The sequence below is a fragment of the Giraffa tippelskirchi genome, chromosome 5, assembly GCF_054371585.1.
Source record: "Giraffa tippelskirchi isolate mGirTip1 chromosome 5, T2T-mGirTip1v1.2.pri, whole genome shotgun sequence".
Classification (NCBI taxonomy): Eukaryota; Metazoa; Chordata; class Mammalia; order Artiodactyla; family Giraffidae; genus Giraffa; species Giraffa tippelskirchi.
The window spans coordinates 47,858,978-47,873,019 of NC_137279.1; the positions used below are offsets into that span (position 1 = coordinate 47,858,978).

At 38.6% G+C, this 14,042-nt stretch overlaps 1 protein-coding gene across 5 annotated transcripts in view; it reads right to left on the bottom strand.

Annotated features, from left to right (window-relative positions):
• The window catches only part of SMYD3 (SET and MYND domain containing 3), a 714,859-nt gene that overhangs the window by 561,202 nt on the left and 139,615 nt on the right, over positions 1-14,042 (bottom strand). For all 5 annotated transcript variants that reach the window (XM_081486882.1, XM_081486881.1, XM_081486880.1 and 2 more), the window contains one exon: positions 206-269. In XM_081486882.1, coding sequence (XP_081343008.1) covers positions 206-269 — 64 coding nt within the window. The remainder of the gene's footprint in view (positions 1-205; positions 270-14,042) is intronic.

The following is a 14,042-nucleotide window of genomic DNA, read 5'->3' on the forward strand; positions in this document are numbered from 1 at the left end:
ACACACATATACATGTATATATTTATATACTATATAGAGTTTATATATTATATACATACAATTTTTGCTATATACATATATGATTTTTAAGTTGAAAGAAAATAATGTTACAATAAATAAAAGATTATGAAGAAACAGATAGTTCGACAAGCATAACGGAGAACAAATTTAAGAGTAGAGAAATTATATACAGCAGAATTCTTACCTGACACTTAGCACTACAGTATTTGGCAATTCGGCATTGAGAGCATCGCATCAGCTTTTCCTTCCTGTTAAAGAATAAACATAAAGTTAAAAAATAAAGTTCACATTAGGAAATGAATGTGAATCATATATGGCTGAAGAAAGAAAGAAAACGTAAGTCAGCATGCTGACACCAAGATGCTCCACTCACTCCGTCTGTATAGTCCGTGAGAGTTAGATTTTCACAGTGGTGAACGTCTTTCAGTGTGAGACTAGTGACTTTTTAAAATTAACTAGTGTTCTTTTTTAAAAATTGTGGTAAAATATATGTAACATAAAATGTGCCACTTTAACTATTTGGAAGTGCATAGTTTTAGTGGCATTAAGAACATTCACATTGTTGTGTAACAATCCCCACCACTAATGTTCTTTTTAACATAAATTTAATGAAAATACAGAGATTCCCACTTAGGCAAAAAAAATCATTTTAATAGAGTTTTTAATCTCTGCATACGAAATGCAAAATCCAGTCGATCAACTAACTCAAAGTGTCTTATGCCTTTCAAATATAAAAAGTGTCCAAGTTTAAATTTATCATATAGGTTAATTGTAATATACTCCTTCTAGGAAGTGATTTTTAATTTTAATTTCCATTAAATTCAATTACTATTTTCAACATGTTAAATTGAGATACACCAAAGTTATGTCCCCCTAGGTTGCCTGAGGAAGAAAAAAACCAAAACAAAGAAAAACTTTATTATAAAATGAAACAATAAATTTGATGATGAGACTCATAGTGACAAATATGAAGGCAGTGAAGGCAGATTCTTTACCACTAAGCCACCAGGGAAGACCACATTATAAAATGAAAACAATAAATCTGATGATGCAATTCATAGTGATAAATAACAGACAGGACTATAGATACTTTCAAGGTGGCCAAGAGCATTAAAAGTCAAACTATAATACTAACATCAGTGCTGAAACAAGAAGAAACCTTTCTAAGCACTTCTGCTGTACCAGGTATGGTTCAAACTTCTTTATATCTATTGACTCACACTTCAGACAGTTCTGTAACTAAACAGTTTTACTATGCTCATTTAAGAGATACTTCAATACATTTTCAAGAGATAAGAAGTAGATGACTAAGGAAACACACCATAAAGTGCAATGCGGTAGGTGACACTGAAAGGGTAATAATAAAAACCACAGAGAATCAAAACATGAATATATCAGGTACCTCATTCATAGGAGAACAGGAGTGAGATACGGAGTATATAACATGCGGAGAGGTTAAAGGTCTACATAAAGCAAAGTCAAAACACCTTCTTCCCTCAAGTGTAGAATTATACCTGTCAGATACCAATATTTCAAACAACAACCCAAATCCAAAAAATATGGCCTTAAAGTCCTTGTTTTTAATGATCATACTCCACTCACTCTATTAGACAAAACTGGATCAAAGCAAAATCCACCCATAGGCAATTGATGAGATACGCTTCAAATAAAAGAACACACAAATTCGGGATGAGAAGAATATGATGGGCAAATAGTAACATCAATATTGAACTGTGAACTTCCAGATGTTCAAGCTGGTTTTAGAAAAGGCAGAGGAACCAGAGATCAAATTGCCAATATCCACTGGATCATTGAAAAAGCAAGAGAGTTCCAGAAAAACATCTATTTCTGCTTTATTGACCATGCCAAAGCCTTTGACTGTGTGGATCACAATAAACTGTGGAAAATTCTTAAAGAGATGGGAATACCAGACCATCTGACCTGTCTCTTGAGAAACCTGTATGCAGGTCAGGAAGCAACAGTTAGAACTGGACATGGAACAACAGACTGGTTCCAAATAGGAAAAGGAGTACGTCAGGGCTGTATATTGTCACCCTGCTTATTTAACTCATATGCAGAGTACATCATGAGAAACGCTGGGCTGGAAGAAGCACAAGCTGGAATCAAGGTTGCTGGGAGAAATATCAATAACCTCAGATATGCAGATGACACCACCCTTATGGCAGAAAGCAAAGTAAAACTAAAGAGCCTCTTGATGAAAGTGAAAGAGGAGAGTGAAGAAGTTGGCTTAAAGCTCAACGTTCAGAAAACTAAGATCATGGCATCTGGTCCCATCACTTCATGGGAAATAGATGGGGAAACAGTGGAAACAGTGTCAGACTTTATTTTGGGGGGCTCCAGAATCACTGCTGATGGTGACTGCAGCCATGAAATTAAAAGACGATTACTCCTTGGAAGGAAGGTTATGGCCAACCTAGATAGCATATTTAAAAGCAGAGACATTACTTTGCCAACAAAAGTCTGTCTAGTCAAGGCTATGGTTTTTCCAGTGGTCATGTATGGATGTGAGAGTTAGACGGTGAAGAAAGCTGAGTGCCGCAGAATTGATGCTTTTGAACTGTGGTGTTGCAGAAGACTCTTGAGAGTCCCTTGGATTGCAAGGAGATCCAGTCAATCCATCCTAAAGGAGATCGGCCCTGGGTGTTCTTTGGAAGGACTGATGTTGAAGCTGAAACTCCAATACTTTGGCCACCTCATGCGAAGAGTTGACTCATTGGAAAAGACCCTAATGCTGGGTAGGATTGGGGGACTGATGTTGAAGCTGAAACTCCAATACTTTGGCCACCTCATGCAAAGAGTTGACTCACTGGAAAAGACCCTAATGCTGGGTAGGATTGGGGGCAGGAGGAGAAGGGGACGATAGAGGATGAGATGGTTGGATGGCATCACTGACTCGATGGACACGGGTTTGGGTAGACTCCAGGAGTTGGTGATGGACAGAGAGGCCTGGTGTGCTGCAATTCATGGGGTCGCAAAGAGTCGGACACGACTGAGCAACTGAACTGAACTGCACTGAACTGAATAGAAAAAAGCCTGTGTCACTGTATCAGTATCAGAAAAAAAGAGACGTTAAGGTTAAAAATATTACTAGAGATGAATAAGTCAGTACACAAAGACTAAGAGACTCCGATCACCAGCTATTAGTACCCAGCAAAAAATGTACCCAGTCTAAAAATATGTAAAGTAAAAGTAATAGGTCTAAGATAAAAATGAGGAATACATAATAAGTTAATACAAGTAAAGCCTTTAAAATGGTACCTGGAATATATTAAGTACCATACCAGTATATCACTATAACAGTTATCACTATAACAAATCTTTTTCAGGAAGTCATAGATCAAGCAGATAAAGAAGGAGCTCTACAATTTATTTGATTTCATGTAATACACAGACCCTTGCACCTTTTATATGCATGTTTATTCACACACTCTCTTCAGGCACTCACTGGTCTTTTACAACATATGCCTACATACTAGGCCACAGAGAAAATCTTAAAAATTACAAAGAATCAATATTATATATATATATAATATATAATATATATAATATATAATATCAATATATATAATATATATAATATATAATATCAATATTATATATATATAATTTTCTCCAACAATAAAAGAATTAGATTAGAAATCAGCATCAAAAATCAAGCCAGTAAAATCCCATATTTATGGAAATTTAAAAGCTTACCTCTATGTAATCCAACGATCAAAGAAGAATTGTAATGAAAATTAGAAAATAGATTAAATAATCTTAAAAAAACCTCAAAATGTAATCTAAAGTAATACTTAAAGGAACATCTATAGTCTTAAATGTTTACATTGACTACAGTGGTATAACTTTTTAATCTCCTTAACGCTCCTCGTAAAAAAAAAAAAAAAAAAAAAAAAGGACAGAGTAAGTAGGAAATAGGAAAAACTAACCATCATTCCCCAACCTGGAAAGGTACAACAAAACCAAAAATACTATCAGAAGAAAAAAAACTACAGGCTTCAAGAATTGATTAAATCAGTATATTTGTGGGAGAAAACAAAGGCAACTTCCAACAGACTTGAAAACAGAAGAGCTCCAAGTTGCCAAAAGATATCTGGAAGAAAGTCTGTCAAGCCAACTGGAGAACTGCCACCAAAACTGGGAGAGGACACTTTCTGCAAGAACACTCCTAAGAACGAGGTCCCTGGGGTGCTTCTGAATCCTGCTTTCCTTAGGCCTGGCTCCTCAGATTTCTCCTCATTTCCTTTTTTCTTGTCTAAGTTGTTCAGAGGTTATTTCTGCTGCCTGCAAATAAAGATCCCCAACTATATAAAATGTTTCATCTCAACTTTTTAAAATAACGAGCAGAATCAAAACACCCAGGAAAATCAGTGATGAACCTAGTAGCAGGTATTAAAACCTCACCTCCCCTCTCCATAGCTTTTAACCAGAGACTTTTATGAATTTTAGCACAGACTTTCAGCAAAATGAATAGCAAGATGATTCAAAGTACTTGGATCATTTAGTTGCCATTTGATGCACAAAGAAAAATTCTTCAATATGAGTTATTTAAATGTTTGGGGTTATTTTTACATATCATATAGCTATATAAATAAACTTAACTTCTCAAGTTTCAAAAAAAAAGTCAACGGAATCCAAGAGAAAAGTTGTGTCTTTGATTAGAGGAACCACTGAGCCTTTGAAGAGTTACTGCTTTTCTCTGTTGGGTAAAGTTCAGAGTAATAGCATACTAGTAAGGTTTCCCTACAGAGAAAAAACTTGGGCAGCAGAGAGAGAGGAAAATAAGTATTAGAACCACAGGCACCAGACAGCTCATGAAAACATTCTCTTTCTCTTAAAACTCAACATATCATTTCTAATTGAAAAACCCATATTTTTCTTTAAAAAATCAGAAATGTACAGGTCAAATAAAAGGCAGAATTAGAAGCCCCTAAATAAAAAGGATCACTTATTCTAGGCAGTTCCAGGGGTTAAAACAAGAAATACTGAATGGAAGGTAAAGATAAGCAGATTTTGTCTTTTTTGCCACAAAGATCTTTGTGGCAACAACTCAAAATTCAAAATAAATGCCCTGAGACGGTGGAGTTCTCAGTCTTTTGACATGTTCAAGGAGAATGTGGTATGTACGTACATTTATAGACATGATGTAAAGGAAATTCCAGCACTGCAAAGGAACATGAGTTAAGTTTCCTTCTAATTCCAACTTAATTGGTTCTCCTCCTCTTGTATAACCAACAAATATAAAATAAATTTGAAAACAAAATTTGGGCATATTATAAGGCCAAATATGATCATCTCAGAGGAGTAGAAAAGTGAGGAAAACAGCTTTCACAGACTACACAAACATCCTGTTTGCAAACTGTTTATCTCAAGAGTGCATCCAGAACTAGAATTTCTGAATAAAAATGAATCTAAAGAAATAGGTTAGGAATGTATCAGTAACAGCAAAGTGATTAATTTTTATCTATTCTTCCCCTCAAGAGACAAATAGTAGTATGCTACCTCTAAATTAGAGAGGATGTATTATTGTATACTAAAATAAATGGAAGTTTTAGATCCCACTGCAAAAAAGCAAAAAGTGATCCCTTATCACTTGTTCATATAAACTCAGATATGTTATTGAACACAAAGTCAACTCAGAGAAAGTTCTCAGCTTGCTCACTGCTCCAGAGAAAGTGATTCATGGAGCATAAGTGAAGTCCACTCTTCCAAGTAAAGACTGGCTCATAATTAGTTTCTCCAATAGCCTATGCAACTGAAGTATGGAAAAGAAATAAAAATAAGGCAAAATTAATTGTTCTTCTAGTATATAAGTTAAAATTTTACACTGTTGACTCCTAAACAAGGCAGGGTGTAGGGGTGTTGGCCCTACGTGCAGGCGAAAATCTGTTTGTAACTTTATAGTGTGGCCCATGTATCCGATGTTCTGTATCAAAGGATTCAACCAAACTCAGACCATGTAATACTGTAGAGTGCATTTAGTGAAGGAAAAAAAAAAAAAACTGCATATGAGTGGACCTGTACAGTTTAAACCTGCGTTATTCAAGGGTCAGCTATATGTGGATATAGAGGAAACTGGTGTCTGTAAGAAATAAAAGAAATAAACTGGAAGACTGAGATTGACATATATACACTACTATATAAAAAGTAGATAATCAATAAGGATTTGAATTAAATTTACTCATTCACATCCATTTTAGTTCACTGATTCCTAAGATGTCGATGTTTACTCTTGCCATCTCCTGTGTGACCAGGTCCAATTTACCTTGATTCATGGACCTAACATTCCAGGTCTCTACGCAATACTGTTCTTTACAGCATCAGATTTTACTTTCATCACCAGACACATCCACAATTGAGCGTCATTTCTGCTTTGGCCCAGCCGTTTCATTATTTCCAGAGCTACTAGTAATTGTCCTCAATTCTTCCCCAGTAGCATACTGGGCACCTTCCAACTTGAGGGGCCCATCTTTTTGTGTCATATCTTTTTGCCTTTTATACAGCTAATGGGGTTTTCGCAGGAATAATTACTACAGTGGTTTACCATTCCCTCCTCCAGTGGACCACGTTTTCTCCTAACTGTCCACTATGACCCATCCGTCTTGGGTGGCCCTACAAGGCATGGCTCATAGCTTCATTGAGTTATGGAAGCTCCTTCACCATGACAAGGCAGTGATCTATGAAGGGTGATTTTAATTAAGATAACCATTGTATCTACTGCTGTGGTCAAGAATCACATAGAATAAATGGAGTAGCCCTCATAATTAACATACAAAGTCAAGAATACAAAATGCAGTACTTGGGTGCAACCTCAAAAAAAAAAAAAAAAACCCAGAATGATCTTGGTTTGTTTCCAAGGCAAACCATTCAACATCACAATAAACCAAGTCTACATCTCAATGACTGATGTCAAAGAAGCTAATCAGTTCTATGAAGACCTAGAAGACATCCTAGAATTAACACCAAAATATGATGTCCTTTTCATCATAGGTGATTAGAATGCAAAAGTAGGAAATCAAGAGAGACCTGGAGTAACAGGCAAGTTTGGCCTTGGAGTACAAAATGAAGCAGGGCAAAGGCCAAGAGAATTCTGTGAAGAGAATGCACTAGTCATAACAAACACCCTTTTACAAGAACACAAGAGACAATTCTACACATGGACATGACCAAATGGTCAATACAAAAACCAGATGGATTATATTTTTTTTCAGTCAAAGATGGAGAAGCACTATACAGTCAGCAAAAACAAGTCCCGGAGTTGACTGTGGCTCAGATCATCAGCTCCTATCCAGTTCAGGCTTAAACTAAAGAAAATAGGGAAAACAACTAGGCCAGTCAGATATGGCATAAATAAAATCCCCTATGATTATACAGTAGAGGTGATGAATAGATTCAAGGGATTAGATCTGGTAAAAGAGTGCCTCAAGAACTATAGAGAGAAGTTTGTAATATTGTACAGGAGGCACTGACCAAAACCACCTCAAAGGAAAAAGAAATTCAAGAAGGCAAAGTGGTTGTCTGAGGAAGCTTTACAAATAGCTGAGGAAAGAACAGAAGTGAAAAGCAAGGGAGAAAGGGAAAGATATATGCAACTGAATGTAGAGCTCCAGAGAATAGCAAGGAGAGCCAAGAAGGCCTTCTTCAATGAACAATGCAAAGAAATAGGGGGAAAGCAACAGAAGGGGAAAGATTAGAGATTTCTTTTAAGAAAACTGAAGATATCAAAGGAACATTTCATGCAAAGATGGGCACAATAAAGGACAAAACAGTAAAGACCTAATAGAAGCAGAATAGATCAAGAAGAGATGGCAAGAATACACAGAAAAAATGTACAAAAAAGATATTGATGACCTGGTTTGGTCACTCACCTAGAGCCAGACATCTTAGAGTGTGAAGTCAAGTGGGCTTTAAGAAGCGTTGCTGTCAATAAAGCTAGTGGAGGTTATGGAATTCCAGCAGAGCTATTTAAAGTCCTAAATGATGATGCTATTAAAGTGAGCTTCCCTGGTGCCTCAGATGGTAAAGAGTCTGCCTGCAATGCAGGAGATCTGGAGATCAATCACTAGGCTGAGAAGATCCCTTGGAGGAGGGCATGGCAACCTACTTCAGTATTCTTGCCTGGAGAATCACCATGGACAGAGGGTGGGCTACAGTCCATGGGGTCATAAAGAGTCAGACACTACTGAACGACTAAACATGGCACTTAAAAGGTCAGCAAATTTGAAAAATCCAGCAGTGGCCAAAGTGGACACAGGACTGGAAAATGTTAACCTTCATCCCAATTCCCAAGAAGGGCAGGACTAAAGAATGTACAAACTACTGAACAATTGCACTCCTTTCTCATGCTAGAAAGGTTATGCTTTCAACCTTTCAACAGTAGGTGAAACAAGAACTTCCAGATGTACAAGCTAGGTCTAGAAACAGAAGAGGAACCAGAGATCAAACTGCCAACAGTTGCTGGATCATAGAGAAAGCAAATGAATTCCAGAAAAAACTCTACTTCTGTTTTGTGGACTATCCTAAAACCTTTGACTTCAGTTCAGTCGCTCAGTCATGTCTGACTCTGTGATCCCATGGACTGCAGCACACCAGGCCTCCCTGTCCATTACCAACTCCCAGAGTTTACTCAAACTCATGTTTATTGTGTGGGTGATGCCATCCAACCATCTCATTCTCTGTCGTCCCCTTCTCCTCCTGCCTTCAATCATTCCCAGCATCAGGGTCTTCTCAAATAAGTCAGTTCTTCTCATCAGGTGGCCAAAGTATTGGAGTTGCAGCTTCAACATCAGTCCTTCCAATGAATATTCAGGACTGATTTCCTTCAGGATGGACTCATTGGATCTCCTTGCTGTCCAGGGGACTCTCAAGAGTCTTCTCCAACACCACAGTTCAAAGGCATCAATTCTTCGGCACTCAGCTTTCTTCACCGTCCAACTCTCACATCCATATATGACCACTGGAAAAACCATAGCTTTGACTAGACAGACCTTTGTTGGCAAAGTAATGTCTCTGCTTTTCAATATGCTGTCTAGGTTGCTCATAACTTTTCTTCCAAGGAGCAAGCATCTTTTAATTTCATGGTTGAAGTCACCATCTACAGTGAATTTGGAGCCCAAGAAAATAAAATCTATCACTGTTTCCACTGTTTCCCCATCTATTTGCCATGAAGCGATGGGACCAGACACCATGATTTTAGATTTCTGAATGTTGAGTTTTAAGCCAACTTTTTTATTCTCCTCTTTCCCTTTCATCAAGAAGCTCTTTATTTCTTCTTTGCTTTCTACCCTAGGTGTGGTGTCATCTGTGTATCTGACGTTATTGATACTTCCCACGACAATCTTGACTTCCAGCTTGTGCTTAATCCAGCCCAGTGTTTCTCATGATGTACTCTGCATATAAGTTAAATAAGCAGAGTGACAATATACAGCCTTGACATACTCCTTTCCTGACTTGGAACCAGTCTGTTGTTCCATATCCAGTTCTAACTGTTGCTTCTTGACATGCATACAGATTTATCAGGAGGCAGGTCAGGTGGTATGGTATTCTCATCTCTTTAAGAATTTTCCACAGTTTGTTGTGATCCACACAGTCAAAGGCTTTGGCACAGTCAATAAAACAGAGTAGATGTTTTTCTGGAACTCTCTTGTTTTTATGATGATCCAATGGATGTTGGCAATTTGATCTCTGGTTCCTCTGCCTTTTCTAAATCCAGCTTAAACATCTGGAAGTTCACAGTTCACGTACTGTTGAAGCCTACCTTGGAGAATTTTGACCATTACTTTGCTAGTATGTGAGATGAGTGCAACTGTGTGGTAGTTTCAGCATTCTTTGGCATTGCCTTTCTTTGAGATTGTAATGAAAACTGACCATTTCCAGTCCTGTGGCCACTGCTGAGTTTTCCAGATTTGCTGTCATATGGAGTGCAGCACTTTCATGGCATCAAAGATGATGGAGGATTTGAAATAGCTCACCTGGAATTCCATCACCTCCACTAGCTTTGTTCGTAGTGATGCTTCCTAAGGCCCACTTGACTTCACATTCCAGGATGTCTGGCTCTAGGTGAGTGATCACACCATCGCGATTATCTGGGCTGTGAAGATCTTTTTTGTATAGTTCTTCTGTGTATTCTTGCCACCTCTTCTTAATTTCTTCTGCTTCTGTTAGGTCCATAACAGTTCTGTCCTTTATTGTGTCCATCTTTGCATGAAAATTTCCCTTGGTACCTCTAATTTTCTTGAAGAGATCTCTAGTCTTTCCCATTCTATTGTTTTCCTCTATTTCTTTGCATTGATCACTGAGGAAGGCTTTCTTATCTCTCCTTGCTATTCTTTGGAACTCTGCATTCAAACGGGTATATCTTTCCTTTTCTCCTTTGCCTTTGGCTTCTCTTCTTTTCATAGCTATTTCTAAGGCCTCCTCAGATAACCATTTTGCCTTTTTGCATTCTTTTTCTTGGGGATGGTCTTGATCACTGCCTCCTGTACAATGTCATGAACCTAAGTCCATAGTTCTTCAGGCACTCTGTCTATCAGATCTAAGCCCTTGAATCTGTTTGTCACTTCCACTGTATAATTGTAAGGGATTTGATTTAGGTCATACCTGAATGGTCTAGTGGTTTCCCCTATTTTCTTCAATTTAAGTCTGAATTTGGCAATAAGGAGTTCATGATCTGAGCCACGGTCAGCTCCCAGTCTTGTTTTTGCTGACTGTATAGAGCTTCTACATCTTTGGCTGCAAAGAATATAATCAATCTGATTTCAGTATTGACCATCTGGTGATGTCCATGTGTAGAGTCTTCCCTTGTGTCGTTGGAAGAGGATGTTTGTTATGACCAGTGCGTTCTCTTGGCAAAACTCTACTAGCCTTTGCCCTGCTTCATTCTGTACTCTAAGGCCAAATTTGCCTGTTAATCCAGGTACTTCTTGACTTCCTACTTTTGCATTCCACTCTGCTATAACGAAAAGGACATCTTTTTTGTGTGCTAGTTCTAGAAGGTCTTGTAGGTCTTCATAGAACCGTTCAACTTCAGCTTCGTCAGCATTACTGGTCGGGGCATAGACTTGGATAACCGTGATGTTGAATGGTTTGCCTTGGAAACGAACGGAGATCATTCTGTCATTTTTGAGATTGCATCCAAGTACTGCATTTCAGACTCTTTTGTTGACTATGATGGCCACTCCATTTCTTCTAAGGGATTCTTGCCCACAGCAGTAGATATAATTGTTATCTGAATTAAATTCACTCATTCCAGTCCATTTTAGTTTGCTGATTCCTAAAATGTTGATGTTCACTCTTGCCATCTCCTGTTCGACCACTTCCAATTTGCCTTGATTCATGGACCTAACATTCCAGGTTCCTATGCTATATTGCTCTTTGCAGCATTGGACCTTGGTTTTCTCACCAGTCACATCCACAACTGGGTGTTGTTTTTGCTTTGGCTCTGTCTCTTCATTCTTTCTGGAGTTAGTTCTCCACTGATCTCCAGTAGCATATTGGGCACCTACCGACCTGCGCATTTCATTTTTCAGTGTCCTGTCTTTTTCCCTTTTCATACTGTTCATGGGGTTCTCAAGCCAAGAATACTGAAGTGGTTTGTCATTCCCTTCTCCAGTGGACCACACAGAGATAACAAACTGTGGAAAACTCTTAAAGAGATGAGAATACCAGACCATCTTACCTGTCTCCTTAGAAACCTGTATGCAGGTCAAGAACCAACAGTTAAAAACTGACATGGAACAACAGACTGGTTCAAAATTGAAAAAGGAGTACATCAAGGCTGTATATTGTCATACTGCTTATTTAACTTCTATGCAGAGCACATCATGCGAAATGCCAGGCTGGATGTGTTACAAGCTAGAATCAAGATTTCCGGGAAAAATTTCAACAACCTCAGATATGCACATGATAACTACTCTAATGGCAGAAAGAAAAGAGGAAATAATGAACCTCTTGAGGAGAGTGAAAGAGAAGAGTGAAAAAGCTATCTTAAAACTCAAAATTAAAAAATCTAAGATCATGGCATCCAGCTGCATCACCTCATGGCATGTAGGAGGGGAAAAGGTGGAAGCAGTGACAGATTGTCTTTTCTTGGGCTCTAAAATCACTGCAGATGGTGACTGCAGCCATGAAATGAGAAGACAACTGCTTCTTGGAAGGAAAGCTATGAAAAACCTAGACAGTTTATTAAACAGAAAAGACATTACTTTGTCAGCAAAGGTCAATATAGTGAAGGCTGTGGTCTTTCCAGTAGTCATGTACAGGTGTGAGAGCTGGGCACCAAAGAATTGATGCTTTCATACTGTTATGCTTGAGAAGACTCTTGAGAGTCCCTTGGACACCAAGGAGATCAAATCAGTCAATCCTAAAGGAAATCAACCCTGAATATTCTATGGAAGGACTGATGCTGAAGCTCCAATACTTTGGGCACCTGATGTGAAGAGCCAACTCACTGGAAAAGACCCTGATCCTGGGAAAGACTGAAAACAGAAGGAAAAAAGGGCAACAGATGATGAGTCAGTTGGATGGCATCAGTGATTCAAAGGACATGAACTTGGGCAAATTCCTGGAGATGGTGAGGGACAAGGAGGCCTGGCATGCTGCAGTCAACACGGTCACAAAGAGTTGGATATGACTTGGCGACTGAAAAACTACAACAAATAAGGACCTACTGTATAGCACTGGGAACTGTACTCAATACTCTGTAATAGTCTATATGGGAAGAGCATCTAAAAAAGAGTGAATACATGTATATGTTTAATATTCATTTTGCTATACATCTGAAACCAACACAACATTGTAAGTCAACTATACTCTAATAAAAATGTTTATAAAAGAAATCAAAGAAGAAAGGGAATTAAATAGTTCCCTTAAATAGCAACAACTAGACTACTGTTTAAGGGAACATCTGTCCTTCTTGGCTATCTGAGGGGAAAAAAGCATCCTTACTATTCAGAAACTGCCCTAAAATAATATAGGCAGTTGCTGGGTAGAAAGAAGTTCCCTGGAAAGGATATAAAAAAATGAACAAACTCCACTGACTGCCAAATTTCACCCAGCCCAGGCACCTACAGAATCCAATTTAAACTACCTCTGCTGCTAAGTCGCTTCAGTCGTGTCCGACTCTATGCGACCCCATAGATGGCAGCCCACCAGGCTACGCCGTCCCTGGGGTTCTCCAGGCAAGAATACTGGAGTGGGTTGCCATTTCCTTCTCCAGTGCATGAAAGAGAAAAGTGGAAGTGAAGTCACTCAGTCGTGTCCGACTCTTAGCGACCCCATGGACTGTAGCCCACCAGGCTCCTCCGTCCATGGGATTTTCCAGGCAAGAGTACTGGAGTGGGGTGCCATTGCCTTCTCTGAAACTACCTCTAAAGGACAAAAAAAAGTGTGCATCTACAACACATTCATAGGTAATACATTTATTACACAGGGTTTTTCCCTAGTAACACGCCTTGATCTCCTAGAAGTATCCCAGTTATGTCTAGCAGTTGAATATCTTCTTGAAAGTCCATCCCACTATGGAAGATAACTGGCTCACCATTGACCAATCAGCAACAGGCAAAGACTCAGACACCACAGAAAAGCCAGGTGACCCTCCTACCTGCTAAGCACACTCATCTGGATGGAGCAGAGCCCAGTATGATCAGAAGCAACACAGAGCCTAGCGTGCCTGTGCAGCCTCCTTATTCACAGTGAAGATCCCTGCCCAGGGATCTTCTGCACACTGAGTATCTCAAGGACTGAATTTTAATTTGTAGCTGATTTCTTTGGGAAGAAGTCTGAGTTAAGAAAAAGACCAGAGTACATGGAGTAAAGCCTGTACCACTTACAGTTGCTAAAGAGTGTTGACTTATGGATGTCTGATTTAGTACACTAGGCTTTTATACAAGTTTTAAGAAAGATTCTCTGAATAGAATTCCTATGAAAGTATTTTTTATATAATTAAGACCCAAGCCGCTCTACTGTATGAGAAATAGTGAATGTCATGAGCAAACTCTTAA